Source organism: Lampetra fluviatilis, chromosome 24 (assembly GCF_964198595.1).
Source record: "Lampetra fluviatilis chromosome 24, kcLamFluv1.1, whole genome shotgun sequence".
Taxonomy (NCBI): Eukaryota; Metazoa; Chordata; class Hyperoartia; order Petromyzontiformes; family Petromyzontidae; genus Lampetra; species Lampetra fluviatilis.
In genome coordinates, this window is record NC_136298.1 from 151949 (window position 1) to 179941 (window position 27993).

Here is a 27993-nt window from a genome sequence, read left to right on the forward strand (position 1 = left end):
CATCGGCTGCGTAGATCAAAGTTAACCACCACGCGACTCGTGAGGACCCCGCTTGGATGGTGCAAAGCCAGAAGATGGGAGCGTGGCCCACGGGGCTGTGAGCCGGCTCGGCATGGGGCAGACGAGTGGCAGAACGAGGGGCTTGGCCGCGACCCAGTGGCAGCACCACGGCCCCTCGGATCTACAAGCCTCGGACTGTACGCCAACCCACACTCTGTGGTCCGGGTCCCGGATCGGCGACACCGAGGATCTCCAGGGGCTCGTGAGAAACCCTTCGCGAGACAGCAAGGGGTTCCGAGTCGACTTTGCGTGCCCCGATGATGGCGCGGAGGTTCTGCGGGAACCCCCTGGCCCCGGGGGCTCGGGGCGCGAGGCGTGGGGGGGCCCAGGGCACAGCTCCTGCGCCGCAAATCTCCACGCCGAGCCGTACGTGAGCGGTTATGGGGGAGGGTGAGGAATGAGTGGTGAGGGTTGATGGACAACAGATGGAGGTGATGAGTGAGGAGTGATGGGCGAGGAGTAAGGGTTGAGTAAAAGGTTCTACTCCTCCCCGTGCCACCCTCACTCTACCCCCCTCACCGTGCCCCCACCTCACCGTGCTCCCCTAACCATACCCCCCCTCCCCACCGTGCCCCTCTCACCGTACCCCCCCCCTTTCCACCGTGCCCCCCTCACCGTGCCCTCCTCCCCAGGTGGTTCTTCGGCACCGTGAGTCGCGTCGAGGCGGAGCGCGTGCTGCTGTCCAGCGCCAATGAGCACGGTGCCTTCCTGCTGCGGGATGGAGGCGCTGGCAGGTTCAGCCTCTCGGGTGAGATCCGGGTGGGTGAGTGGTGAGGGTGTGAGTGACTGTGATAAGAGTGGTGAGTGATTGGTGATGGTGTGAGTGTCATGAGAACATGATGTGTGAGGGTGTGTGGGGATGTGATGAGAGCGGGGTGAGTGATGAGGGTGTGAGTGAGTGTGATGAGAGTGGGGTGAGTGTGATGAGAGGTGTGAGCATATAGGCGAACTAGGCGGTCACTTAGGGCGCCAAGTTAAGTGGGGCGCCAAGTTAAGTGGGGCGCCAAGTTAAGTGGGGCGCCAAGTTAAGTGGGGTGCCAAATTCGAGGAAAAAAAACAAATAAAACTAACGAAGATGTCATTATTTAAATTCCTGTGCGTGTACAGAGGGACTATGAATAATACATTTCTCAACATTTCTGAGAATGTATTACGTTAAATATTTTATTTACTGCAAAAATACTGTAAATCGCGGCATAGTCGACCTCAAATTTTCATGCAAAAATGTCATCACATGTCAACAAAGGTGCAAAATATTAAGGTATTAAAGGAATGTCACAATATAAACATGTATATTATGTTTATAATATGGCAAATATCATGGGCGTCCACAGGAATTTAAGTAGGATAGCTTTAAACCTGTTTAAATATTCATCTACAATATAATTGTCAGACCACCTGTAGTTCAAGTCATGTCATGTTTTGTGGTCAAAAACATGTTTTTAACGCAGGATTATACTTAAGATGATTACTATAACACAGGCTATACAATAATGGCAATCCTTAACATTTATATTACAACTAGCGGGAAGTACCCGGCGTTGCCCGGGTCTTACAAATGTTTCAAAACTACTCTTAAAAATATAACAGCAGTGCGTACTGACTGTGGTGGTACCTGCTATAATTACAGCAATGCATACTGTGGTGGTACCTGCTATGATTACAGCAGTGTGTGATGTGGTGGTACCTGCTTTCACTGCAGCAGTGCATACTGTGGTGGCACTTGCTATGATTACAGCAGTGCATACTGACTGTGGTGGTACCTGATATGATTACAGCAGTGCATACTGACTGTGATGGTACCTGCTATCACTACAGTAGTACATGCAAACTCTATAGCAGTATTTATCGACTGTATAGCACAAAGTACTCACTTGACAGAGTGGCGTGGTGAGGCCTAGTCCCGTGCAGAGCCTCCAGGCTCGCCTAGATTGTCCAGCCGGCGAGGTGGCACTTTGGCAGGCTGGGCTGCTAACCCTGACGGCCTATAGTGGTAGCATCTAGCGACTGTATAGTAGTAATAACTGCACGCATCGGGGTGGGGGGAACATTACACAGTGAATAATTAATGTCAGCGTTTAGTGTATTTTTATAGCATTTTTATCGCGACATAAAATGTCCCCCTCACTCCCACCGAAGGCGTGCGACTTGGCATGGGCCGGCGGGCGGGCGGGCGGGGGGATGGATGGATGGGGGGATGGATGTAATGCTGCTGTTGATTATGATGATTTTGTATATGGTGGTGCTGATGATTGGGTTGTGATGGTGTTGATGGTGCTGGTATACGATCGCGATGACACTGTAAGCCCTGCTGATGACGGTGGTGGGGGTGGTGCAGTGCGCGACGGAGACCTGGTGAAGCACGTGCGCGTGAGGAAGACCCGCACAGGATTCTCCATCTCGAAGGAGCGGAGCTTCGCAAGCCTCGCCGCGCTCGTGGAGTCTCTCCGCAGCGGCGACTCTGCGCTCTGCATCCAGCTCCGGGCGCCGTGCAGTGCGGTACGTGCGTGTCTGTGTGCGCAAGTGTCTGTGTGCGCAAGTGTCTGTGTGCGCAAGTGTCTGTGTGCGCAAGTGTCTGTGTGCGCAAGTGTCTGTGTGCGCAAGTGTCTGTGTGCGCAAGTGTCTGTGTGCGCAAGTGTCTGTGTGCGCAAGTGTCTGTGTGCGCAAGTGTCTGTGTGCACTGTCTGGGGAGCGGGTGGCCCAGTGGATAGCAGCGCGCTGCACTACAAACCCGGCGACCCGAGTTCGATTCCCGCTCACGGTCAACACCAGTGATGAATATCTGAACCGGTTCTGGGCCCTCCCCTAGGTCGACGAAGCCTCAAAATTAGTACCTGGTGTGGTGTGTAAAAATATCGCAACTGGGGAGACAAAGGCATCCGAGCGTGGTGTTGGCCACCCACCCCCTCGTGCCGTGTCGGACTTCATAGGTGCTCTTCATAGGTGCTCGCTAACAGCACTTCTCCTAACAGTCTAAGCTACACGGGGGATCTTTGTGTGTATGTGTGTTTGTTTGGAGAGCAGTTGATGCAGCAGTTGATGCAGCAGTTGATGCAGCAGTTGATGCAGCAGTTGATGCAGCAGTTGATGCAGCAGTTGATGCAGCAGTTGATGCAGCAGTTGATGCAGCAGTTGATGCAGCAGTTGATGCAGCAGTTGCCCTACAACTCCGGCTACCCAAGTTCAATTCATGCTTAAAGCCACCAACACCAGTGACAGTTATCTGATCCGGGGCCTTGTCTAGGTCAGCTCAGCCTCAAATGGGCACTCCCCCCACTCGTGTGCCATCCCAGCCCAACAGTCTGTTTAAAACTATACAGGGAATCGTTCTGTGTGCGTATGTGAAGTGTCACTCCAAGGTGTCAGTGTCACTCCCAGGTGTCAGCGTCACTCCCAGGTGTCAGTGTCACTCCCAGGTGTGGTGTCACTCCCAAGTGTCAGTGTCACTCCCAGGTGTGATGTCACTCCCAGGTGTGATGTCACTCCCAGGTGTGGTGTCACTCCCAGGTGTGGTGTCACTCCCAGGTGTGATGTCACTACCAGGTGTGGTGTCACTCCCAGGTATGATGTCACTCCCAGGTGTGGTGTCACTCCCAGGTGTGGTGTCACTCCCAGGTGTGATGTCACTCCCAGGTGTGGTGTCACTCCCAGGTGTGGTGTCACTCCCAGGTGTGATGTCACTCCCAGGTGTGGTGTCACTCCCAGGTGTCAGTGTCACTCCCAGGTGTGATGTCACTCCCAGGTGTGATGTCACTCCCAGGTGTGGTGTCACTCCCAGGTGTGGTGTCACTCCCAGGTGTGATGTCACTCCCAGGTGTGATGTCACTCCCAGGTGTGGTGTCACTCCCAGGTGTGATGTCACTCCCAGGTGTCAGTGTCACTCCCAGGTGTGATGTCACTCCCAGGTGTGATGTCACTCCCAGGTGTGGTGTCACTCCCAGGTGTGGTGTCACTCCCAGGTGTGATGTCACTACCAGGTGTCAGTGTCACTCCCAGGTGTGGTGTCACTCCCAGGTGTGATGTCACTCCCAGGTGTGATGTCGCTCCTAGGTGTGGTGTCACTCCCAGGTGTGGTGTCACTCCCAGGTGTGATGTCACTCCCAGGTGTGGTGTTACTCCCAGGTGTGATGTCACTTCCAGGTGTGGTGTCACTCCCAGGTGTGATGTCACTCCCAGGTGTGGTGTCACTCCCAGGTGTCAGTGTCACTCCCAGGTGTGATGTCACTCCCAGGTGTGGTGTCACTCCCAGGTGTCAGTGTCACTCCCAGGTGTGATGTCACTCCCAGGTGTCAGTGTCACTCCCAGGTGTGATGTCACTCCCAGGTGTGGTGTCTCTCCCAGGTGTCAGTGTCACTCCCAGGTGTGATGTCACTCCCAGGTGTCAGTGTCACTCCCAGGTGTGATGTTACTCGCAAGTGTGGGGTCACTCCCAGGTGTCAGTGTCACTCCCAGGTGTGATGTCACTCCCAGGTGTCAGTGTCACTCCCAGGTGTGATGTCACTCCCAGGTGTGATGTCACTCCCAGGTGTGATGTCACTCCCAGGTGTCAGTGTCACTCCCAGGTGTGGTGTTACTCCCAGGTGTCAGTGTCACTCCCAGGTGTGATGTCACTCCCAGGTGTGATGTCACTCCCAGGTGTGGTGTTACTCCCAGGTGTGATGTCACTCCCAGGTGTCAGTGTCACTCCCAGGTGTGATGTCACTCCCAGGTGTCAGTGTCACTCCCAGGTGTGATGTCACTCCCAGGTGTGATGTCACTCCCAGGTGTCAGTGTCACTTCCAGGTGTGATGTCACTCCCAGGTGTGGTGTCACTCCCAGGTGTCAGTGTCACTCCCAGGTGTGGTGTCACTCCCAGGTGTCAGTGTCACTCCCAGGTGTGATGTCACTCCCAGGTGTGATGTCACTCCCAGGTGTCAGTGTCACTCCCAGGTGTGGTGTTACTCCCAGGTGTGGTGTCACTCCCAGGTGTCAGTGTCACTCCCAGGTGTGATGTCACTCCCAGGTGTCAGTGTCACTCCCAGGTGTGATGTCACTCCCAGGTGTGGTGTCACTCCCAGGTGTGATGTCACTCCCAGGTATCAGTGTCACTCCCAGGTGTGATGTCACTCCCAGGTGTGATGTCACTCCCAGGTGTGATGTCACTCCCAGGTGTCAGTGTCACTCCCAGGTGTGGTGTTACTCCCAGGTGTGATGTCACTCCCAGGTGTCAGTGTCACTCCCAGGTGTGGTGTCAATCCCAGGTGTAATGTCACTCCCAGGTGTGGTGTTACTCCCAGGTGTGATGTCACTTCCAGGTGTGGTGTTACTCCCAGGTGTGATGTCACTCCCAGGTTCCCGAGGGAGAGGGCCCTGAGACCACGGGATCGCTGGGCGACGTGTGGGAGGTCCCTGCCGAGGCAGTGAGCCTCGAGCGGAAGCTGGGAGAGGGGGAGTTCGGGGAGGTGTGGCAGGGCCTGTGGAACCACTCCACCCCCGTTGCCATTAAGACCCTGAAGCCAGGTGAGAGATGTGGAGACAGGAGAGAGATGGAGGCAGATGTGTTGTACAGTGCCTTGTGACCTCCTGATGAAAGTTACTTTAGAAACGTAGATTTTCATTAAATGTAGGTGAGATGTACAAGCAGGTGTGATGTAAAGACACACAAGACAAAGAACGGTGAAAGACTAGGCTAGGTGAGAGTGCAAACCTGGTGACCCAGGCCCGTGGTTGAACTTGTGCCGAGACGGGAGATATCTAAGTTACGTGTAACCTTCATTTAGAATCGTAATCAGAAGCTAACCAACGACACACCACAAAGTCATTGGTCGCATGTATCTAAATTTCATGACACGTGGTAAATTGGTAATTTGAAGCATGTTTACAGGCCATCCTCAGACCTACGTCGGGTTACTTTCCTAGAAAAAGTTCCAGAAGTCCAAACAACACAAGTCGAGACCGATTTTCTCAGAAACAATGATTTAATAGGGGGTTACGGTCCTGACCAAGGGTCCGATATGCAACTTCATGCACATTTGAATACATCTATATATGTAAAAAGAGGGAAATTTGTGGATGTATGTCTGTTCGAAATGTTTAGCATACTGTACTTCCCAACATGCTACAAACTTTAAATTTGGCATGTGGGTAGCTTCCATACTGTACACAATGTAAAAAGTATAAAAATAGACTTTTGTATTTTGGGGGGGAGAATAATGGATATAATCTATTGCACTGCAAGTGAGTGGTGACGTCACATTTGTGATGGACTAAACTATTAATTTCCATGCAAAGAACCGGTACACCTGCTAGTCGCATATATAATCAACTACCAATCAATATATAATGTACAATAAGTGTTTAGAAAGTTCATAATTCCTGGCTTATTTGGACTGATTATTCGCAGTTTAAAGAGGGGGAATTACTATACGAAATATTATCAACAACATTACTAGAACCTTTGCTTTTATCAGTTGCCCGGGTCTTAAAAATGTTTCAAAACTACTCTTAAAAATCTAACAGCAGTGCGTACTGACTATGGTGGTACCTGCTATGATTACAGCAGTGCATACCGACTGTGGTTGTACCTGCTATGATTACAGCAGTGCATACTGACTGTGGTGGTACCTGCTATGATGACAGCAGTGCATACCGACTGTGGAGGTGTCTGCTATCACTACAGTAGTACATGCTGACTCTATATCAGTATTTATCGACTGGAAAGCACAAAGTACTCACCTAACAGAGTGGCGTGGTGAGGCGTAGTTCCGTGCAGAGCCTCCAGCCTCGCCTAGATTGTCCAGCCGGCCGAGGTGGCACCTTGGCGGGCTGGGGCTGGGCTGCTATCCCCCGCCGCCCAGCCACGATCTCCCCGGCCGCTCTGCAGTAATATCTACGGCCTATAGTGGTAGCATCTAGCGACTGTATATGTAACGGCTTAAATACTGCAGGAGACGAGTTGACAGAGGCAGCACGTATTTATTTATAACACCCTACAGAACAGTCATCTATACAGCCTAGGAACACAGCCTATGGCTACGCGTACCTGACACCGGCCATGCTCTCAGGTCCTCCGGCTATGTCCTTCCTAGAGGAGGCTATCTGACCCGACCTAACCAGGGTACGGGTCCCAACCACTGGCCCATCAACCCGGCCCTGACAAGGACGTCGGGCCGTGAGTACCCAGGGTCTCACCACTGAGCCACACAGTCCCGGCCCTGATAAGGGCAGCGGGGCTAGGGGTCCCAGGGTCCTATCTAGCTTGCTCCGTCTTCATTCTTCACTGGCTTCAACGACTCCCGAGTGCTCAAGCGCATCGCCTTATATAGCCCTCTGCTCCCCGAGGGACGGGGCTAGTGCTGACGTCGGTGTAGCCACCCAAGTGCGGACCGTGATGTAGACACCGGCTACGCGATGGCTCGCTACATCCCGGTACGTACCACCTCTACATATATATTAGTAACTGCACGCATCGGGGTGGGGGGGACATCACACAGTGAATAATTTACGTCAGCGTTTAGTGTATTTTGATAGCATTTTTGACGCTAAAGAAAATGTCCCCCTCAATCTCACCGAAGGCGTGCGACTTTAGTTGGTATGGTCGTCCACGCGTTATAAATAAATAAATAAAGTGGAAGCGCACAAAAATCACACTAAATCGCTAATTAAACTAATTGAAAGTTGAAGGATGTGAAAAAGGAAAGTCGCTTGCTCTCCGCAAGGCTTACGGCGTGGTACCTGGCAATTTCTTTTACATAAACCCCACCGTTGAAGAGCCAAGTGCGCAACCACACACAAACCCACACACTCATGGCAACGTGCCATGAGTGCCATGAGTGCGGATCAACGTAAGTCAAGGACTGTCTATATTTTGATTAACCAGGTGAGAAACTCGACTCAAGGGGACCAGGATAGCCTACTAAAATGACTAAAACTATTTATTTTATTTTACCAGGTAACGCCCAACTGAGTTACATAGCTCTTTTCTCAAAAACAACCTGGCTATCACAAATGATAAGCTCAACGAAGTGACTTATTAATGTGGACATTCATAGCAGCAAGCCAAATACTCACATTTTTCAAGAGTGACCTGGATCACCACAAATTACAACATATAATAAATAACACAAAAGGGACCAATTAAGCGAGTAGATGTGGACCAGAGCAAAGAGCACTGCGTGGCAGGGGCTCGTTTGAACAGATCGTGCTCACGTGGGCTGGACCCTCCACAGGACATGCAGACGCAGAGAGCTTCCTGGAGGAGGCGCAGCTGATGAAGGCGTTCCGGCACCCGCATCTGGTGGCGCTCTACGCGGTGTGCACCACCAGCGAACCGTTCCTCATCATCACCGAGCTCATGCCGCATGGCAGCCTGCGCCAGTGCCTGCAGGGTATGGCGCGCGGAGCTGTGAGGGCGCGGAGAGACATGGGCATGCGGAGACGGGGAGACACGGATTCACACACGACACGAGCACGCAAAGACATGCGCATGCAGCAAACACGAGCACGTAGAGACATGGAGACACAAGTATGCAGATACACAAGCATGCCGAGATGCGCACCTGTACACAGAGACAAAGATCCTCCGTATAGCCTAAACAGACTATCGGGGTAAGTGCTGTTAGCGAGCACCTATGACGGCTAGCACAGCACACGAGGAGGTGGGTGGCCAGGACCATGCCTGGCCACATTTGTTTCACTCGTGGTGATGTTTACACAATGTTGCAGGTACTCATTTTAGGCTGAGTTAACCTCAGGAAGGACTGGTTCAGATAACCATAACTGGTGTTTGCCATGAGCCAGAACTGAACTCAGATTGCCAGGTTCCCAGCTTAGCGCAGTAACCACTGCAACTCCTGCTCCCTATAGACACAGAGAGACATGTTACAGACAAGCGTGCAGACAAAGAACGCGCTCGCGCACGATGCTAACCGGACACAAGGGCATGGGGTTTCCAGCGCCACGCCCGGCTGCCTTTGTTTCTCTCCCCAGTTTAAACACTGCACCAGGTACGGCACTCATTTGAGGCCGTGTCGATCTAGTGACTGACCGTGGCACAGCCGCCCTGCCCCACTCACGGCTACAGAGCCCCAGGGATGCACGTTAAGTGGTTGCTGTGTGCTAAAAGGGAAGGAGGGGGGCATGGGGTTGGAAACGATGGGTAGCATCTAGAAGCATCCAGCAGCATCCCCGCCTTGTGTGATGATGATGCTACGTCGAGGCAGCCGTACAGCCACTTATTCCTACTCGCGCTGCGACGTAGTTCCGTTCAGTTGACTGTGTTATATCCAATTCGCGTTATAAAAATGTGTTCCGGAATTACATTCATCGCGTTGTATCCAATTCGCGTTTTTATAACAACACGCGACATTATTCGAGAACCAGACTGCACAGGGTAGGAGTCTCATTCGGAGAGAGTATGGTGTGGGTCACCACGATGACAAAAGCAAAACATCAAATAAAGTTAAACATATCACGTGAGATGTTTTGCCAGTATCAAAGTATGAAAACATAAGAATAAGTTTTACCTTTTCTGGCAAAAAAACAGGAGGTTATAAGATGTTCACACCTTAAATAGATAGATTTTGCAAGGGATCAATTCTGTATTAACCATACATTCACCACAAAGTGAAACAATTGAGTGAATAGAAACTGGACCAACAACAACCTGCCATTCCAGGGAGAAATCGAAATAGCACACAAACATTCATAAACGCTACGAAACTGAAGGTCGTTTTCTAACGAGGCTCGGATAGTCGGCTCAGATGAACAAATCGCGTTTACACAACTCGGGTCTGGGTTTTTTGTGGTGAGCATGCGAGAGAGTGAGACGGAGCCGTAGCAGTGTTGGGTAAAAGTCCGATTTCGCCAGCCGCGGTTTCTTATCAGCGGCGGCCAGCATCGAAGGCTGCGACCGCGCCGGGTTCTAAACCACCGCGTGGGTGGGAGACGAGGAACAAACGAGGATTCCCCCCCACCCCCCACGCTCCCGCCACGTCTTGTGAAGAGACTCCTCACCCACCAAAGTCTACCCGTGCTGGGGCAATGCGCCACCCGTGCTACGGCATCCACACCGCAGCCTTTGCAAACTTGGCGGGGGGTCGAGACGACGTCGTGGCGGCGCACTGCTGGCTGGAGGCGCTCGCTCGTTTATCCGGCAACTAGAAACGCACCGTGCGTGCAACGCACGACGCGCACCGCACTAAATGTGCACGGGTTCGTTTGTGATTAGATTTGGCCAAAGTTGGAGAATTGAGGATTGAACAAAACGCATGCGATTTTGACTGCCTTTGCAAAACGCACTTCTATAATAGTTGGGGTGGGGGGGAGGAGTGTGGAGCTAAGGAGGTCGCTTCGAAGGGATCTCAGAAAGCAACTTGGTGATGTCCACTTCCGCGGACCATTCTCGAACATGGGACATGGGGGGGAGCGTTGTGACAGCTCGGACTTGACATGTCCACACCCTTGAGCCCGATGTCTGCAGCACGGCTGTAATCGCTCGAAATGAGGGACACGAAATGTTATTTAAACAAAGGCTGTGACCACAAAGGGAACAACAAAAGGGACTGTACCCACACAAGGCTGCACCCATACAGTACTGTATTCATAGTGATACAGTATGCTAGTGCATTGTACAGTATATGGTACAGTGCCTGATAAAGTACATTATACAGTATTGTACTCACGATCCCCTTAAGCCATGGATGCCCCACCGAGAGTCACGCCAGCTTTATGCGGCATGCCCCTACCTTGGGATGTTTGGCCAATTATGTTAATTGGACGAAACTGGAGAGCCCGGAGAAAACCCCCACCACACTTAATACTGGAGTGGGTAATACCCAAAGCGCCACCACGGTTAGATGCAAGGATTTTGCGTTGCACCGCCATCTCGTGGCGACCTTGTAGCAGCCAAAGCCTATTACAACAACAGACCTTCAAAGTGTCGGGGCAGTCTTTCCCATCTGGGGTCACGCCAGGCTTAAGCTTCCAAGATGTGATGGAGTTATAAAGGGAGGCGAATAAGTGAGGGTGGATGCTGCGTGAGGCTGTTGAAATGGGAAATGTGTCGGCGCAGACCCCGAGGTGTCTATGAATTCCACCAGTAGTCCAGGCTCGCGGTGTTACACCCTGTCACTCGAGAAGAGTATCAACTCATATCCATGATCCACTGGGCCTTCCGCTTGGCACTTTTGATTTGGAAACCGCACGGTCGCAGGGGGAACCTCCCCGTGGAGGCCGCCACACAGAGGCGACGGGGAGCGCTGTGCTCCCACAGCTCAGCGAGTGAAGGCCTAGAGATGGAGGCGGAACTCACCCAACCACTCACCCGACCACCCACTCACCCGACCACTCACCCAACCACCGACTCATCCGAGCACTCACCCACTAACTTGTTCAATCATATACAAATGTGATGCTGCGGCTGAGTTGGCAGTGGTGCACAGGCGCGATTAACAACACATCTCAACACGTTCTTCGGCGGCACTGCACGCGGTGTTAGAAGGTCGCCTTCGCCGGACGATGGCTCGAGCGATGGTGGCCCCGCCTTGCCGGCAAGGTTGCCACAGGGCTTGACTCGGTCGATGCCACGAATTTATTGTCCAGAGTTCGGGTGGCAGCAATCAATTCCTGCCGAGGTCTGGTACTGCCAGTTCCACGTTGAACTTCACCGCAATGAGACTACTTCAAGTTATAAGATATTAAACCGTGTGCCGATGAAGGGTGGTGGCGACACTAATCAGTGTTGATGGTGTGGACGCCCCCTGTGCCCCTGCCCCCATCGTGCACCCCCACCCAAGTGCGCCCCCACCCTCGTGTGCCCATCCCCCTCGTCCCCCCCTCCCCCCGGTCCCCCTTCGCCCCCCCTTGCCCCTCGCCCCCCACAGGCCAGATGCACTGGATGCTGGGAGTCCCCGAGCTGCTGGAGATGGCTGCGCAGGTAGCGTCGGGCATGGCCTACCTGGAGGCCCAGAACTACATCCACCGCGACTTGGCGGCGCGGAACGTCCTGGTCGGAGACAACCTCACCTGCAAGGTGGCCGACTTCGGGCTGGCTCGCGTCATCAAGGTGGGTCGCTATGCACCTGGGTGATGCGGTCGCCACTGTCACGATTGCTGATGTCGATCCATAAATCTATCTTTGTCTTCATCATCAACAGCAGCAACACCGTCTGTCTCGGCCTCGCTGTGCGCTCCGTTGCACCACTATCCAAGTAGATAACCTCGCATTCAATAAACCTTCAGAGCCAGGGTGAACATCCAACTCCAAAAGTATTTAATGAATTGAAGGAGGTAAAACTGATGGAAAAACACAGCACAAAATACAGCATTTCTTAATACTTGGAATATCAATACAATGAATGAACACTACAGCATTATAACATTGTCTTAGATAACATGAAACTCAACAATAGATCCTGGATGGACCAGGCACCTATATTAGTAATGAATAGCTATACAAGAGAATAAGCTACTGTGGTAAATAAGGGCACATCGTGTAATCACCATACTGCAGCCTAAATGTAAAGCACTACCCATAACACTGAACTGTGGGTGAGATATTTAGTCATCCTTGCTCTCAAGATGGCAATAAGGTTACATGGGTTCAAGTCTGACTCGACTTATTCAATTACTAATAACATTAACAATAATGCAAGTGGCAGGCTTCGTTGTTAACTAGGCCTCATATTTTTCATAACAATGTAACTGCATTATAAAGGCATTTACAGCATTATAACGGCCATCCTAACATTATAACAGCATTCCCCGTATTATAAGAACATAAACGAACTTACAGACAATGCTTCTTAAAGTCCCACAATGAACAGATGCACCTGTCTTCACTGAGACGCTATTTGTACCTCCATTTGTACTCTGTGTATTGGCTGACACCCTGCCACATGACTTAGAGAATCTCAAATCCTAACTTCCTGGTCACGTGACCAAACTCAACATCAATACGTGCGTCTGCACGCGCTCCCTCGTCAGTCCTTCCGCTCCCCCACTCCGCACACCGCTGGCCGACGGTGTGCCGAAGCTCCTCCAGCCACGTGGCTGATGGCGTGGATCCCCTCCGGCCACCCAACGTGATCCAGCTTCTTCACTCCAACAATTGACCCGGAGCCCTTCCGGGCTCCCACCTATATCCCCTTTACCACGTGATCCTGTCTCCTCCCCTTCCGGACCGTCAGATCCGGCCTTCCCATAGCGCCCTGCTGGCTCCACCCCCATTCACCTCGCTTCCGATTGGACCCGAGGTGAACGGCGGGCCCTCCCAAATGCCCACATACTGGGCTCCGCCCCCCAATACCCCGGGCCGTATGATTGGGCCAGAGCCCAGCAGCGAACCCCGTTTACGCTGGCATTACACTTGCAACACAAATTGACGGAAGACTCGCTGCAGAGCTGGCTGATTGGGAGCTCCAAGAAGACTGTCTTTTAACTTGGATGAGAGCTCCAAGCCTGAGGAGCTGACAAGTTGGGAGCTGCAAGAAGACTGTCTTTTTACTGCCTCGGCCTCGCTGTGCGCTGCGTTGCACCACTATCCGAGTAGACTATCTTGCATTCAATAAACCTTCAGAGCCAGGGTGAACATCCGACTCCAAACGTATTTAATGAATTGAACGAGGTAAAACTGATGGAAAAACACAGCACAAAATACAGCATCTGTTCATTCATTGTATTGATATTGTGAGTGTAGCTCCTCTGCCCTAAGTTGTTGTTGGATAGCGATTGCCTCCAACTGCCCAGTAGCATCCTTCACGAGCCTCCTAGACAGAGGCCGATCTTGACACCGCTGGTGCCAGTCTTAGGCAAGTCCACTCAGCTCCACACCCCCCCGTATCGCATCAGTCCATCTGTTCTCCAGCCCATGTCGTGCCCGTTTAGCCCCCTCTATGCAGCCAAACAAGCTGATTGGGCATGCGATGTCTGGGCATGCGGACTACATGACCCAGCCAACGCAGGCTTGCCTGCCGGAGGTGCTCACTGCTGGGAATGTGTCCAGATCTTGAAAGGATTTGTGAGCTCGCATAATCCAGTCTGGTTAAACCACACGCGGATGGATCATAGGCAGGCCAGCCTGAATGTTTCTCACCAGTGCAGATGTTCCACGAAAGGGGTCTACAAGCATAGAGAAGGGAGGACATGACTATGGCCGAGAAGACCCGAAGCTTCGTTCGGAGGAACATACCAGGTAGCTTCCAATCTCACAACCACCACCAGTCTCATCACCACCACCATCAATCTCATCATCGTCAACAAATAATCGACGTTGCATATTGAAGCATCGTAGCTCAGCACGTGTGTGCGCACGTCTGTAAACACACGCAGGGAATTTATTTTTGTTGAACTTGTGACGGTCGTGTGTGAGTGTGTGTTGGTGAGGCTGTGACGGTCGTGTTGTGTGTGTGAGTGTGTGGTGGTGGTAAAGGCTGTGATGGTCGTGTTGTGTGTGTGAGTGTGTGGTGGTGGTGAGGCTGTGATGGTCGTGTTGTGTGTGTGAGTGTGTGGTGGTGGTGAGGCTGTGATGGTCGTGTTGTGTGTGTGGTGGGGAGACTGTGATGGTCGTGTTGTGTGTGAGTGAGTGGTGGTGATGCTGTGACGGTCGTGTTGTGTGTGTGAGTGTGTGGTGGTGGTGAGGCTGTGATGGTCGTGTTGTGTGTGAGTGTGGTGTTGGGAGACTGTGATGGTCGTGTTGTGTGTGAGTGAGTGGTGGTGAAGATGTGATGGTCGTGTTGTGTGTGTGAGTGTGTGGTGGTGGTGAGGCTGTGATGGTCGTATTGTGTGCGTGAGTGTGTGGTGGTGGTGAGGCTGTGATGGTCGTGTTGTGTGTGTGAGTGTGTGGTGGTGGTGAGGCTGTGACGGTCGTGTTGTGTGTGTGAGTGTGTGGTGGTGGTAAAGGCTGTGATGGTCGTGTTGTGTGTGTGAGTGTGTGGTGGTGGTGAGGCTGTGATGGTCGTGTTGTGTGTGTGAGTGTGTGGTGGTGGTGAGGCTGTGATGGTCGTGTTGTGTGTGTGGTGGGGAGACTGTGATGGTCGTGTTGTGTGTGAGTGAGTGGTGGTGATGCTGTGACGGTCGTGTTGTGTGTGTGAGTGTGTGGTGGTGGTGAGGCTGTGATGGTCGTGTTGTGTGTGAGTGTGGTGTTGGGAGACTGTGATGGTCGTGTTGTGTGTGAGTGAGTGGTGGTGGTAAAGGCTGTGATGGTCGTGTTGTGTGTGTGAGTGTGTGGTGGTGGTGAGGCTGTGATGGTCGTGTTGTGTGTGTGAGTGTGTGGTGGTGGTGAGGCTGTGATGGTCGTGTTGTGTGTGTGGTGGGGAGACTGTGATGGTCGTGTTGTGTGTGAGTGAGTGGTGGTGATGCTGTGACGGTCGTGTTGTGTGTGTGAGTGTGTGGTGGTGGTGAGGCTGTGATGGTCGTGTTGTGTGTGAGTGTGGTGTTGGGAGACTGTGATGGTCGTGTTGTGTGTGAGTGAGTGGTGGTGAAGATGTGATGGTCGTGTTGTGTGTGTGAGTGTGTGGTGGTGGTGAGGCTGTGATGGTCGTATTGTGTGCGTGAGTGTGTGGTGGTGGTGAGGCTGTGATGGTCGTGTTGTGTGTGTGAGTGTGTGGTGGTGGTGAGGCTGTGACGGTCGTGTTGTGTGTGTGAGTGTGTGGTGGTGGTAAAGGCTGTGATGGTCGTGTTGTGTGTGTGAGTGTGTGGTGGTGGTGAGGCTGTGATGGTCGTGTTGTGTGTGTGAGTGTGTGGTGGTGGTGAGGCTGTGATGGTCGTGTTGTGTGTGTGGTGGGGAGACTGTGATGGTCGTGTTGTGTGTGAGTGAGTGGTGGTGATGCTGTGACGGTCGTGTTGTGTGTGTGAGTGTGTGGTGGTGGTGAGGCTGTGATGGTCGTGTTGTGTGTGAGTGTGGTGTTGGGAGACTGTGATGGTCGTGTTGTGTGTGAGTGAGTGGTGGTGAAGATGTGATGGTCGTGTTGTGTGTGTGAGTGTGTGGTGGTGGTGAGGCTGTGATGGTCGTATTGTGTGCGTGAGTGTGTGGTGGTGGTGAGGCTGTGATGGTCGTGTTGTGTGTGTGAGTGTGTGGTGGTGGTGAGTCTGTGATGGTCGTGTTGTGTGTGAGTGTGTGGTGGTGAGGCTGTGATGGTCGTGTTGTGTGTGACTGTGTGGTGGTGAGGCTGTGATGGTGGTGTTGTGTGTGAGTGTGGTGGTGAGGCTGTGATGGTCGTGTTGTGTGTGAGTGTGTGGTGGTGAGACTGTGATGGTCGTGTTGTGTGTGAGTGTGTGGTGGTGAGGCTGTGATGGTCGTGTTGTGTGTGAGTGTGTGGTGGTGAGGCTGTGATGGTCGTGTTGTGTGTGAGTGTGTGGTGGTGAGGCTGTGATGGTCGTGTTGTGTGTGAGTGTGTGGTGGTGAGACTGTGATGGTCGTGTTGTGTGTGAGTGTGTGGTGGTGAGGCTGTGATGGTCGTGTTGTGTGTTAGTGTGTGGTGGTGAGGCTGTGATGGTCGTGTTGTGTGTGAGTGTGTGGTGGTGAGGCTGTGATGGTCGTGTTGTGTGTTAGTGTGTGGTGGTGAGGCTGTGATGGTTGTGTTGTGTGTTAGTGTGTGGTGGTGAGGCTGTGATGGTCGTGTTGTGTGTGAGTGTGGTGGTGAGGCTGTGATGGTCGTGTTGTGTGTGAGTGTGTGGTGGTGAGGTTGTGATGGTCGTCTTGTGTGTGAGTGTGGTGGCCAGGCTGTGATGGTCGTGTTGTGTGTGAGTGTGTGGTGGTGAGGCTGTGATGGTCGTGTTGTGTGTGAGTGTGTGGTGGTAGTGGTGAGGCTGTGATGGTCGTGTTGTATGTGAGTGTAGTGGTGAGGCTGTGGGAGGGTGACGTTTGTGCACAGACTGCCCTATATGACATCATAACAACAGTCTGGACCACTGGACGGGTTCCGCAGGATTGGAAGGATGCCCTGGTGGTCCACCTCTTTAAGAAGGGGGACCGCACATACTGTACCAACTACAGGGGCATCTCACTTCTCAGTGTGCCGGGAAAGGTCCTGGCAAGGATTATTCAACATCGCCTTGCTAGGCACGCTGAGGAGAGGCTTGTGGAGCCCCATTGCGGTTTCAGGAAAGGGTGGTCCTGCACAGATGTCATATTTTCTGTCCGTCTACTACAGCAGAGGTGTAGGGAATTCCAACAAGACCTACATCTCTGCTTTATTGACCTGGTCAAGGCCTATGATACCATCAGTAGGCCTGGGCTCTGGGTTGTTCTTCATGCGTTCGGAGTACCTGACCCTTTGCTCACGATCATTAAGGACCTTCATGATGGTGAGCGGGCCCGGGTAAAACTACGTGGCGGGCTGTTGTGTGGGTTTAACCAGGCTGTTGTGTGTGAGTGTGGTGGTGAGGCTGTGATGGTCGTGTTGTGTGTGAGTGTGTGGTGGTGAGGCTGTGATGGTCGTGTTGTGTGTGTGTGTGGTGGCCAGGCTGTGATTGTTATGTTGAGTGTGAGTGTGTGGTGGTGAGGCTGTGATGGTCGTGTTGTGTGTGAGTGTGTGGTGGTGAGGCTGTGATGGTCGTGTTGTGTGTTAGTGTGTGGCGGTGAGGCTGTGATGGTTGTGTTGTGTGTTAGTGTGTGGTGGTGAGGCTGTGATGGTCGTGTTGTGTGTGAGTGTGGTGGTGAGGCTGTGATGGTCGTGTTGTGTGTGAGTGTGTGGTGGTGAGGCTGTGATGGTCGTGTTGTGTGTGTGAGTGTGTGGTGGTGGTGGTGGTGAGGCTGTGATGGTCGTGTTGTGTGTGAGTGTAGTGGTGAGGCTGTGGGAGGGTGGCGTTTGTGCACAGACTGCCCTATATGACATCATAACAACAGTCTGGACCACTGGACGGGTTCTGCAGGATTGGAAGGATGCCCTGGTGGTCCCCCTCTTTAAGAAGGGGGACCGCACAGACTGTAACAACTACAGGGGCATCTCACTTCTCAGTGTGCCGGGAAAGGTCCTGGCAAGGATTATTCTAATCGCCTTGCTAGGCACGCTGAGGAGAGGCTTGTGGAGCCCCATTGCGGTTTCAGGAAAGGGCGGTCCTGCACAGATGTCATATTTTCTGTCCGTCTACTACAGCAGAGGTGTAGGGAATTCCAACAAGACCTACATCTCTGCTTTATTGACCTGGTCAAGGCCTATGATACCATCAGTAGGCCTGGGCTCTGGGTTCTTCGTGCGTTCGGAGTACCTGACCCTCTGCTCACGATCATTAAGGACCTTCATGATGGTGAGCGGGCCCGGGTAAAACTACGTGGCAGGCTGTTGTGTGGGTTTAACCAGGCTGTTGTGTGTGAGTGTGGTGGTGAGGCTGTGATGGTCACGTTGTATGTGAGTGTGTGGTGGCCAGGCTGTGATTGTTATGCTGAGTGTGAGTGTGTGGAGCAGTGGTGTAGTGGTTAGCGTGCTGCGCTATGAACCTGGCAACACGAGTTCGATTCCCGCTCACGTCCAACACCGGTGACGATTGTCTGAACCGGTCTTGGGCCTCGCCTAGGTCGACTCAGCCTCAAATTAGTACTTGGTGCAGTGCGTAAACATTGCCACTAAGGAGACAAAGGTGGCCGGGAATGGTGTTGGCCACCCACCCCCTCGTATGCCGTGTTCGCCTTCATAGGTGATTGCTAAAAATACTTTCCCCAACAGTCTGTTCAGACTATATATGGGGGATCTTTGTTTTTTGATGGCCGGGCTGTGATGGCCGTGTTGTGGTCTGGTCATGTGGTGGTCGCTCAGGACGAAACCTATACGGCCAAACTCGGCTCTCGCTTCCCCATCAAGTGGACTGCACCCGAGGCAATCAATTACAACAAGTTCACGAGCAGGTCGGACGTGTGGTCCTACGGGATCCTGCTCCATGAGATCTTCACCTACGGGGAGGAGCCCTACCCCGGTGAGCACTCACCTTCTCACTCACTCCTCTACTTGTTCAATCACTCTCTCATTCACCTACGAACTCACGTGGATACTCGCACATTAACTCACCTGGTTACTCACTCACTTGCCTAGCTACTTATTCACTTCCAAGGATACTCACTCACTAGCCTCGTTACAAACGCATTCACCTGCATGCACAGTCACTCACTCACTCACTCACGTGCCTGCACACTCACTCACCTAGCTACACCATAACACACTCACCTGGCTACACACTCACTGTCATCTCAATTTTCTTGATGATGTGCATGGCAGGTCACTGATCTATATAAATGTTACTTAGTGGCGGTGCTCGTACTGGGCATTGAGGGAGGCCATCGAGTAGGTGAAGAGTGGCAGCAGGCCGTGGCACCAAACGGTGTTATGGGCAGTAGAGAGGTCACCAGTTGCTGTGCCGGTTTTCTGTTGACTCCGGAGACCAGGCAATGATCAGACTGCAGCAGCTACGGCTAGTTTGAAATCCCGCTCGGTTGTGAGGCAATTGAGCCTCGATAATGGGGGAGAGTCTGGCACGGCACGTTCCGCCAGCTTGGAGGAGGAGGACACGAGGGATGATAGTGGCCTGCAGCTGGAGTCTTGCGGCTTTCTGGGTTTTAGAATGGCGATGACTTGGCTTGCTTCCATGCTACCTGTGTATGATGGTGAAAATGATTTGCAAGCCATTATTGTCCATACAGTCACAGGTTCTTCAGCAACTCAAGACACACAGGCCATCATATCCCCGGTGCCTTGGTGGGCTTTGTGGCCCCGAGGGCTGCTTTCACTTTCAGCGACGGTGGTGTGGCCCCGTCAGATCTCTTGCTGGCGGTCGTTGGCTCAAGGTGATGGGGAGTGGTTTCGTGGCAGCATATGTGTGGCGAGCTTGTCCACTGCCCTTACTTGAGCAGCATAGCAGTGTGAGAATTCCGCAGCATTCACTGCGGTTGTTGGCGCTCTGCGCTCTGTTGGCTTTGAGGCACCCCAGGAGTTCCGGGGGACCTGGCAGGTATTACGGCCGGAGTCAGTGAAGTCTACGGTGACAGTTCTGATGAGCTCTTTCAAGAGTTCTGGTTGTCAACATGACGCTGTAGCTTTTCCGATGCCCATGTTTATGAATTAATAAAAAAATGTCAGGCTTGGGCTCCAGGTCCTTCAATTGAGCATCGGTTACTTTTTCGTAGCCGGGCCATTTGGCCTTCTGAAAGTACCAATTCAGCCATGTGGTGTCTGAAGTTACGACCAGTATCAAGAATCCGACAGTGCATGACTGCCAGTTTGTGTTGGCTTTTTGGAAAAACTATAATTTCGCTGGCCTATGGCCGCATTCTAACTTCTCTGAAAGGCTTCTTGGTGCTTCGCGCCTCGCCCGTCGCCCCCACTGATGTCCTCTTCTTACTCCCCCCCCCCCCATGTGTGCAGATCATACTGACTATATTGTATGTAGGGTGTGTAGGCAAATATGCCAACAAAACATTTCATTTTAGGGGGGGGTGGGGATCACTTTCTATAACTTTTTGATCCATGCCTTTTGAAAGGCTTTAATAATATAGTTGATCGCTAAATGGAACGCCGGGCTTTTATAATAGACTAGCAGGGAGTACCTGGCTTTGCCCGTGGAAAATTTATTTCAAAACTTGTCTTCTCTTAATAAACATAACATATACATACATAAATACGAAAATACATTCCGTTTGTCTGTATATTTGTCCGTCAACAAAACTAGAAGAACCTTTCAGAATGCCTAAATCAAAAAGTTATAGAAAGTGGGGGTGAAAAGTTGATCCAACAGGTTTCCAAAAATTGGCGACTCCCCCCCCCCCTCCAAAATTTGTTTTACCCCCCCCCACCCAATTTTATTTTTTATTTTGTAGGCATATATATATATAAATACTCTACATACAATAGCATCAGTAGTATCTACTGCCTCTACAGTAGTATATACTTTCTCTACAGTAGTATATACTGACTCTACAGTAGTAACTACTGAGTTTACAGTAGTATCTACTGACTCTATAGCAGCGGTAGGGAACCTATGGCTCGTGAGCCATATATGGCTCTTTCGGTGACGGCATATGGCTCCCAGACAATTTTGAGTTGAATTTTTTTTTTTATCAGTTTGGAACTGATTTTAAAATACTTGTGATATTGCTTAATAATACTGTGTCATTTTAAAGTAAACAGAAATTAGTTTTTAAGATAAATTTCACGGGTCACGGGTCCCGTGACCCGTGACCCGTGGATCGGGTCGGGAACCAATGGCTCGCGAGCATGTCACGGGTCATTGTAAAGGTGAAGAAATCCATTTGATCAGATAGCCAACTAGTTTATCCGCTTCAACCCTTGTAACGGAAAAGATGGCGAAAAGAAAAAAAGACGATGATTACCGTGCATTCCAGGCTGCGTGGACAGAGGAATTTGCATTTGTGGAGAGAGCAGGATCTGCGGTATGTCTAATATGCAATGATAAAATTGCATCGATGAAACGGTCAAATATAACGCGGCACTTCGATACGCACCATGCTTCATTTGCATCGAAATATCCAGCGGGGGACAGCAGGAAAAAGGCATGCGAAGAGCTACAGCGGAGAGTGCAGACGAGTCAGCAGCAACTACGTGTGTGGACCAAGCAATGTGACGGGAATTCCGCTAGCTTTGCGGGTGCTTTGGCAATAGTAAGGAATGGAAAGCCATTCACAGATGGCGAGTATGCCAAAACATTCATGCTTGATGTGGCCAATGAACTGTTTGATGACTTCCCAAATAAAGACAAGATAATCAAACGAATAAAAGACATGCATCTGTCAGCACGATCGTAGCATCATGATGGCAAATCAAGTCGAGGAAACACAAATTAAGGACATAAACGCCGGGACACACTTTTCTCTCGCGTTAGATGAGTCAACAGACGTTAGCCATCTATCTCAGTTCAATATAATTGCCAGGTATGCTGCAGGTGACACACTGCGTGAGGAAAGCTTGGCTGTTTTGCCAATGAAAGGGACAACAAGAGGAGAGGATTTATTCACGTCTTTCATGGAGAAACAGCTTGGCGGATGGTGCGGTCAGAGTATCCGTTCATCCTGAGGGCCCGATGTACATGCCTTAATTCACCGGCCAGGTGGTGTTGGTCAGAAATGCCATGAGCTCTATGGTATAGCGTTTTGATGAGAGAATTATTTTGAGATGGGTTGTGGTGGGAATCCGGTTTCAAGTAGGAATCTGTGTGGGTGGCTTTCCTGTAGACAGAATGTCCCAAGGATCCGTCAGGTCTCCTCTCAAACAGAATATCCAAGAATGGTAGTTTACCATCTTTCTCCACTTCCATGGTGAATCTGATGGATGGGTGTCTGGAATTGATGTGGTCCAAGAAGTGGTTCAATGCTGGGAGGCCATGTGGCCAAATGACGAAAGTGTCATCCACATACCTCTTCCACAGGGAAGGACGCAGGGTGGATGTCTGGATGGCGTCTGATTCAAACTTTTCCATGAACATGTTGGCTATCACTGGTGACAAGGGGGAGCCCATAGGGGTACCCTCATTCTGTTTGTAGAAGGTGCCATTCCAGGTAAAATAGGTGTTGGTGAGACAGCGCAGGTACATCAGAATTCAATCCATGTTGGACCAAGTCCTCAATTATTGTTAGGGTGTCCGGTACTGGGACTTTGGTAAACAGAGATACTACATCAAAACTGACGAGGATGTCATCAGGAGATAGTACCATGTCCTTAACCATAGAGACTAATTGGGTTAAGTTGAGTACTGCCGAAGAGGTCTTGCCTGTGAAGGGAAGCAGAGTATCTGACAGAAACCGGGCTAGTTTGTAGGTAGGAGAGTTTATCGTCGACACGATGGGTCGTAGCGGGGTGCCTTCTTTATGGATCTTGGGAAGACCATAGAGTCTGGGAGGTTTTGCCGCCGATGGTTTTAGAGAGGGACGTTTGCTTGGTTCGATTAGGGAAGTCGAACTCGTGATGATTCTGTTGGTTTTTGTCGTTAGGCTTTTAGTGGGATCGTTTTTAATTTTGGAGTAACTCCCATCATTAAGTAGGTCCAGGATTTTGTTGTTGTATGAATCTTTATCCATGATGACCATGGCATTGCCCTTGTCTGCCGAGAGGATGACTATATCATCTCTCTTTTTTAGGTCCGCGAGTTCAGAGCGTTCGTTTTTGCTGATGTTACTAGTGGGTTTCTTAGCATTCTTAAGAATAGTGGCTATTTCAGCTCTTGCTACATCCGCATGGATGTGTCCTATGCCTCTGAGGGCTACATCAATCTGAGAAATCACATCCTCTATTGGTATATATTTAGGGGTGACGGCGAAATTTAGTCCTTTGGCCAGTACCGTTTTTAGATTGTCAGAAATTGGGATGTTACTCTAATTCATATCGGTCTTGTTAACATCCAGCTTTGTGATGTGTTGCTCTGGTTTCTTCTTAGATAGGAGGTTGAATTTAGAGATCAGGTTTGCTTTGCATTTGGCTGACATTTAGTCAGCAGAAGCAGAAGTCATGTTATCAACGTGGTTCCAATCGGAAGGTGACATTTTTTGTGTTAACATTAAATGTGTTTGTAAGAGAGTCTTGTCTAAATTATCGAGTTCAGATCGGAGTAACCTTATTCTCTCCGAGATTAGTGATAGGCTGCTTTAAATAAAATCTGTTTAGAGTTCGGTGAGGACACAGCAGCGGATGTGAGTGCGTTGGTTGTCAAGGGGGAAGGTGCTCAGCCGTTTTGCAGCTTGCCTGAGTGAAATCCGGACTTTTCTTGAAATGAAAGGCGTCAAGCATCCTGAACTAGACAACACTGACTGGCTCCTGCAGTTTCACTATCTCGTGGACATAACTGGCCATCTGAACCAGCTCAATGTGAAAATGCAAGGTATTGGAAATACAATCTCATCCCTTCAACAAGCAGTGTTTGCATTTGAAAGCAAGCTGGAAGTCTTTCTCAGGGACATTGAAACAGGTCGTCTTCTGCACTTTGAAAAACTGCGACAATTTAGAGATGCATGCTTAGCAAGTGACTCCACTCAACATCTGGATCTCCAGCAGCTAACTGGCTTTACGTCCAATCTCCTGCAGTCATTCAAAGCACGTTTTGGAGAATTTCGTGCGCGCACTGGTCTTTTCAAGTTCATCACTCATCCACATGAGTGTGCAGTGGACAAAGTCGACCTGACATGCATCCCCGGGGTCTCTATCGGAGACTTTGAGCTGGAAGTTGCTGACCTGAAGGCATCAGACATGTGGATGAGTAAGTTCAAGTCACTTAATCGAGAGTTGGAAAGTCTTGCGCGACAGCAAGCAGAGCTGGCGAGGGAACACAAGTGGACAGAAATGAAAAATCTTCAACCTGAAGACCAGCTGATTCTTAAAACTTGGAACGAGCTTCCTGTGACATACCACACAATGCAGCGTGTGAGTATTGCCGTATTGACCATGTTTGACTCTACATATGCATGTGAGCGGTCATTCTCGCATATGAGGAACATTAAGACCAACCTACGCTCACGTTTAACTGATGGAAGCCTCAACGCCTGCATGAAGCTCAACCTCACTACGTATGAACCAGACTACAAGGCCATCAGCAAAAACAATGCAGCACCAGAAGTCGCATTAAAAGTAAGACATATTTAATTTATTATACGTTAAAAATACTATATGGCTCTCAATGAAATATATTTAGAAATATTTGGCTTTTATGGCTCTCCCAGTCAAAAAGGTTACCGACCCCTGCTCTATAGTAATAACTGCACACATGGGGTGGGGGGAGGAGAAGAGGACATCAGTGGGGGTGATGGCGAGGTGCGAAGCGCCGAGAAGCCCTCCGCGGGAGCTTAAACAGTGTTTTCTTAGCCCGTGCTGCAGCAGTAATTGTGCAGTTTCTGGCTGGTCTTCATACACGCTGTTCAGGATTTTCCTCAGCGTGTGCTCCTTTAGCAGTAACTGTGCAGTCTCTGGCTTGTCTTGATGCAGGCTACTTTGGAGTTTCCTTCAGCCGGAGCTGCTGAGGTGCTTTCATTGTTTGTTTGCTGTTGAGACAGCTGCTGCTCCTCCACTGTTTGCTTTGTGGCCACAGTGCTGCCAATCTCTTTGTTTTTGTTTTGGAGAGGCTTGTTTTTTTCTTTTTGGCATATTTTCTTGTAAACAAAATGACCAAGTCTTTAACATGAGATAACCTCCTATCATCGCTAAGCAACCGTGTTTGCATTGCTAGGGGCAACCGCGAGTCGGTGCACTGTTCAAAGTTATCATTATGATCAGCGTATATTTTACAAAGTTTTCTTTTCTTAATTTAGATTGGACCAAAGGCAAAAACTAATAGCAGGTGTTCATCCGGGGGCGTAGTTTGTTGTATTTGTGTACTTTGTTGAAATGTAAACCCAATAGTTTGTCAGTTAAAAGCGTTATAAGGAAGGCGGACACAGACAGAGAGACAACGAAGCAATTACTGGCTGTCCGTTCTTGTCCTCTGTGAAAAAGATGTTTATCGCTCATGGATTCCTCCAGTATAAATTCATAGTCTGATTCTGAAGCACAAGTCTGGGTTACAGTATTTTTTTTTCATCGGGCTGAGTGAAAATTTGCCCAGCTGTTCGGCTCGTATATGAGGAACATGTCACGAGTTGAGACCAATCCTTATATTCTGAGTAGCCCCCGTTGAGTGTGGTGGCTATTTAAGTCACCCCACGTCTGTAGCTGACTTGAGTGGCTGCTTGCAGATGTGGTGATGACCATTCATATTCAGGTCACCTGTATACAGTGGATGACAATCACGTCACGGACTGCGACAGTTATTGTCGATGTGCCATTGCTTGTGCTGGTGGACTTGAGACTGGAGTCCCCTTGGCCTTGCCTGATGAAGATTGCGAGGAGGTCATGTTTAGGATGGTTAATGGCAGAAACGTGATCTTGAGACCTCGTTCCGATCTGTTTACAGTAATTGATTAAAAGGGGGCTTTTTTCTTATCAGCGTTTAGCTCTTCTGATCGTTCGTTCATTTCTCAGTCCACTTGTCCTGGTGAGGGTCGCGTCGGCAGCATGTTGAGTAGGACGGTCCAGACCTCCCTTTCCCTGGCGACAAACTCTAGCTCTTCCTGGGGAATTCCCAGGCGTTCTCAGGTCAGCTGAGCGCCATATTAACGCCAGCGTGTCCTGGGCCGGCCCAGGGGGTCTTCGCCCAGTGGGACATGCCTGGTAGAGTTCCAAGGGGAGTCTGGCTCCTCTCGATCCAGAGGAGCAGCAAGTCGACTCTGAGGCTCTCCCGGATTACCGAGCTCCTCACCCGATCACGGAGAGTGAGCCTGGCAACCCTGCGGAGAAACCTCATTTCGGCCCCTTGTACCCGTGATCTTATCCTTTCTTCGGTCATTACCTAAAATTCGTATAAATTTAAGTGATTTGTTTACCTTTCCTATACTTTGCACTCATATTTTTGTATTGTTTTTTTGTTGTAATCAGGGAGTTTTTTTTATGTATTTGCATTATTCTAGGCTATATCTCTAGTTTGCATTAATTCAGAGATGTTCTGGTCAAACCATGGTGAATGATCACCCTTTAATCTGAATTTGTTTAATGGGGCATGTTTGTCATTTATTTTTAGGAATTGGCTCTCCAAGCCCTTTCAGAAACTGGAATTTTGCTTACCGTATCCCAGTTGTTGTATTGGTGTTCAGAGTATTTGGGCTGCAATAACTTTCCACGGGACTATAAGCCACTTGGTTGAGCTATCAGTTGTAATAGCCAGGTCGCTTCTGTGAAAAAAAGATACACAGCTCAGTGGGCATTACCTGGTAAAATTAAGAATAGTTTTAATTTAGTTTTGTGTTTAAGGTGACACGAAAATACGTGTGGCCACGATTGGAAGGATGCTACTATTCCCAAACCTCCAGTGAGCATTTGCCGTCCGCATAAGCATGCACTCTGCCGACCCCACACCACACACCGCCCTATCTCCCTTTTCTTGCGGCCACAGGGATGAGCACCCACGAGTCCCTGGAGGCAGTGCAGCGCGGCTACCGGATGCCGCGCGTGGCCGGCTGCCCGCAGGCCGTGTACGCCGCCATGCTCGCCTGTTGGCAGGTGGCCTCCGACGCGCGGCCCACCTTCGCTGACCTCGAGTCGCATTTCTCCTCGCTGTCCGGGGCTGCGGCAAACGACCCCAATGAAGCTCAATGCTCGACAGGCTGGGGGGATGGGCGAGCCGCGACGCTGGGGTCCCGGCGATTGCAGCCGCCCTCAGCCACGACGACGAGGAGCGGGACGAGGAATAGCGAAACCCTGCCTCACGACCTCACGCTGCCCAGGAAGAGCTCATGTCGCGATGGCAAAGATGGGTCTGACGACAAGGTGGATTCGGTGAAGTTCATTCTCCGATGTGACAGAACGAGCGACCTTTTGGGACCGAGGACTTGATGGGAGCGGTTCCACGTGCACGTGAAGGGAGGGTTCCTGCAACTGTTCAGTTTATCTCCAAAACTTGGTAAATTGTCGAGCGGCATTTGTGATGACCTGAAGTCAGTCCAGTGACTTATTTTGTTCATGGATGGTTCAGCGACTTTGCACTTCACGGGATTGGCAACAGCAACATCTGGATTATGTCTCCAGGCCAGATCCAGCTTAAATGACTGCGCAGGTATCACGTCATTTGTTTTCCACTTGAGAGGAATTTTACCTTTGAAGATTCATAATAATAATCGGATCGATTTCCCCCGGCAATGAACGTTTCTCTGCAGCAAAGCACTTGTGTGGGCAATGGCGGAGCCAGGATTTTTAGGTAGGGGGGGGAAACCCCTCCAGCAAAGAAAAATTATAGGAGTTGATAGTAAGTAAGGACTTGTCCCTTGCTTTTTATTCGATGCGTGTGCGGCGATGGTGCAGCCATCGATCGAGGGTCGAATTCGAATTCGAACTGCGTGTGATGGGCATCGCGCTCGCTGAAGGTATGCCTTCAGGGAAGTTGTGTACTGTTTATGCAACTGCGCACAATTCTCAATTTGAAGTTTTCGTGACTGCAAGG

At 50.7% G+C, this 27993-nt stretch overlaps 1 protein-coding gene across 1 annotated transcript; it reads left to right on the forward strand.

Moving 5' to 3' along the window:
- The first annotated feature begins 8 nt into the window (after positions 1–8).
- On the forward strand, positions 9–27993 carry LOC144941061 (tyrosine-protein kinase-like). The gene is made up of 8 exons (XM_078867489.1): positions 9–450; positions 693–823; positions 2399–2559; positions 5391–5559; positions 8268–8426; positions 11922–12103; positions 18792–18948; positions 26950–27993. The coding sequence occupies exons 1-8, from the start codon at positions 113–115 to the stop codon at positions 27387–27389; spliced, it is 1737 nt and encodes a 578-aa protein (XP_078723615.1). The 5' UTR covers positions 9–112; the 3' UTR covers positions 27390–27993.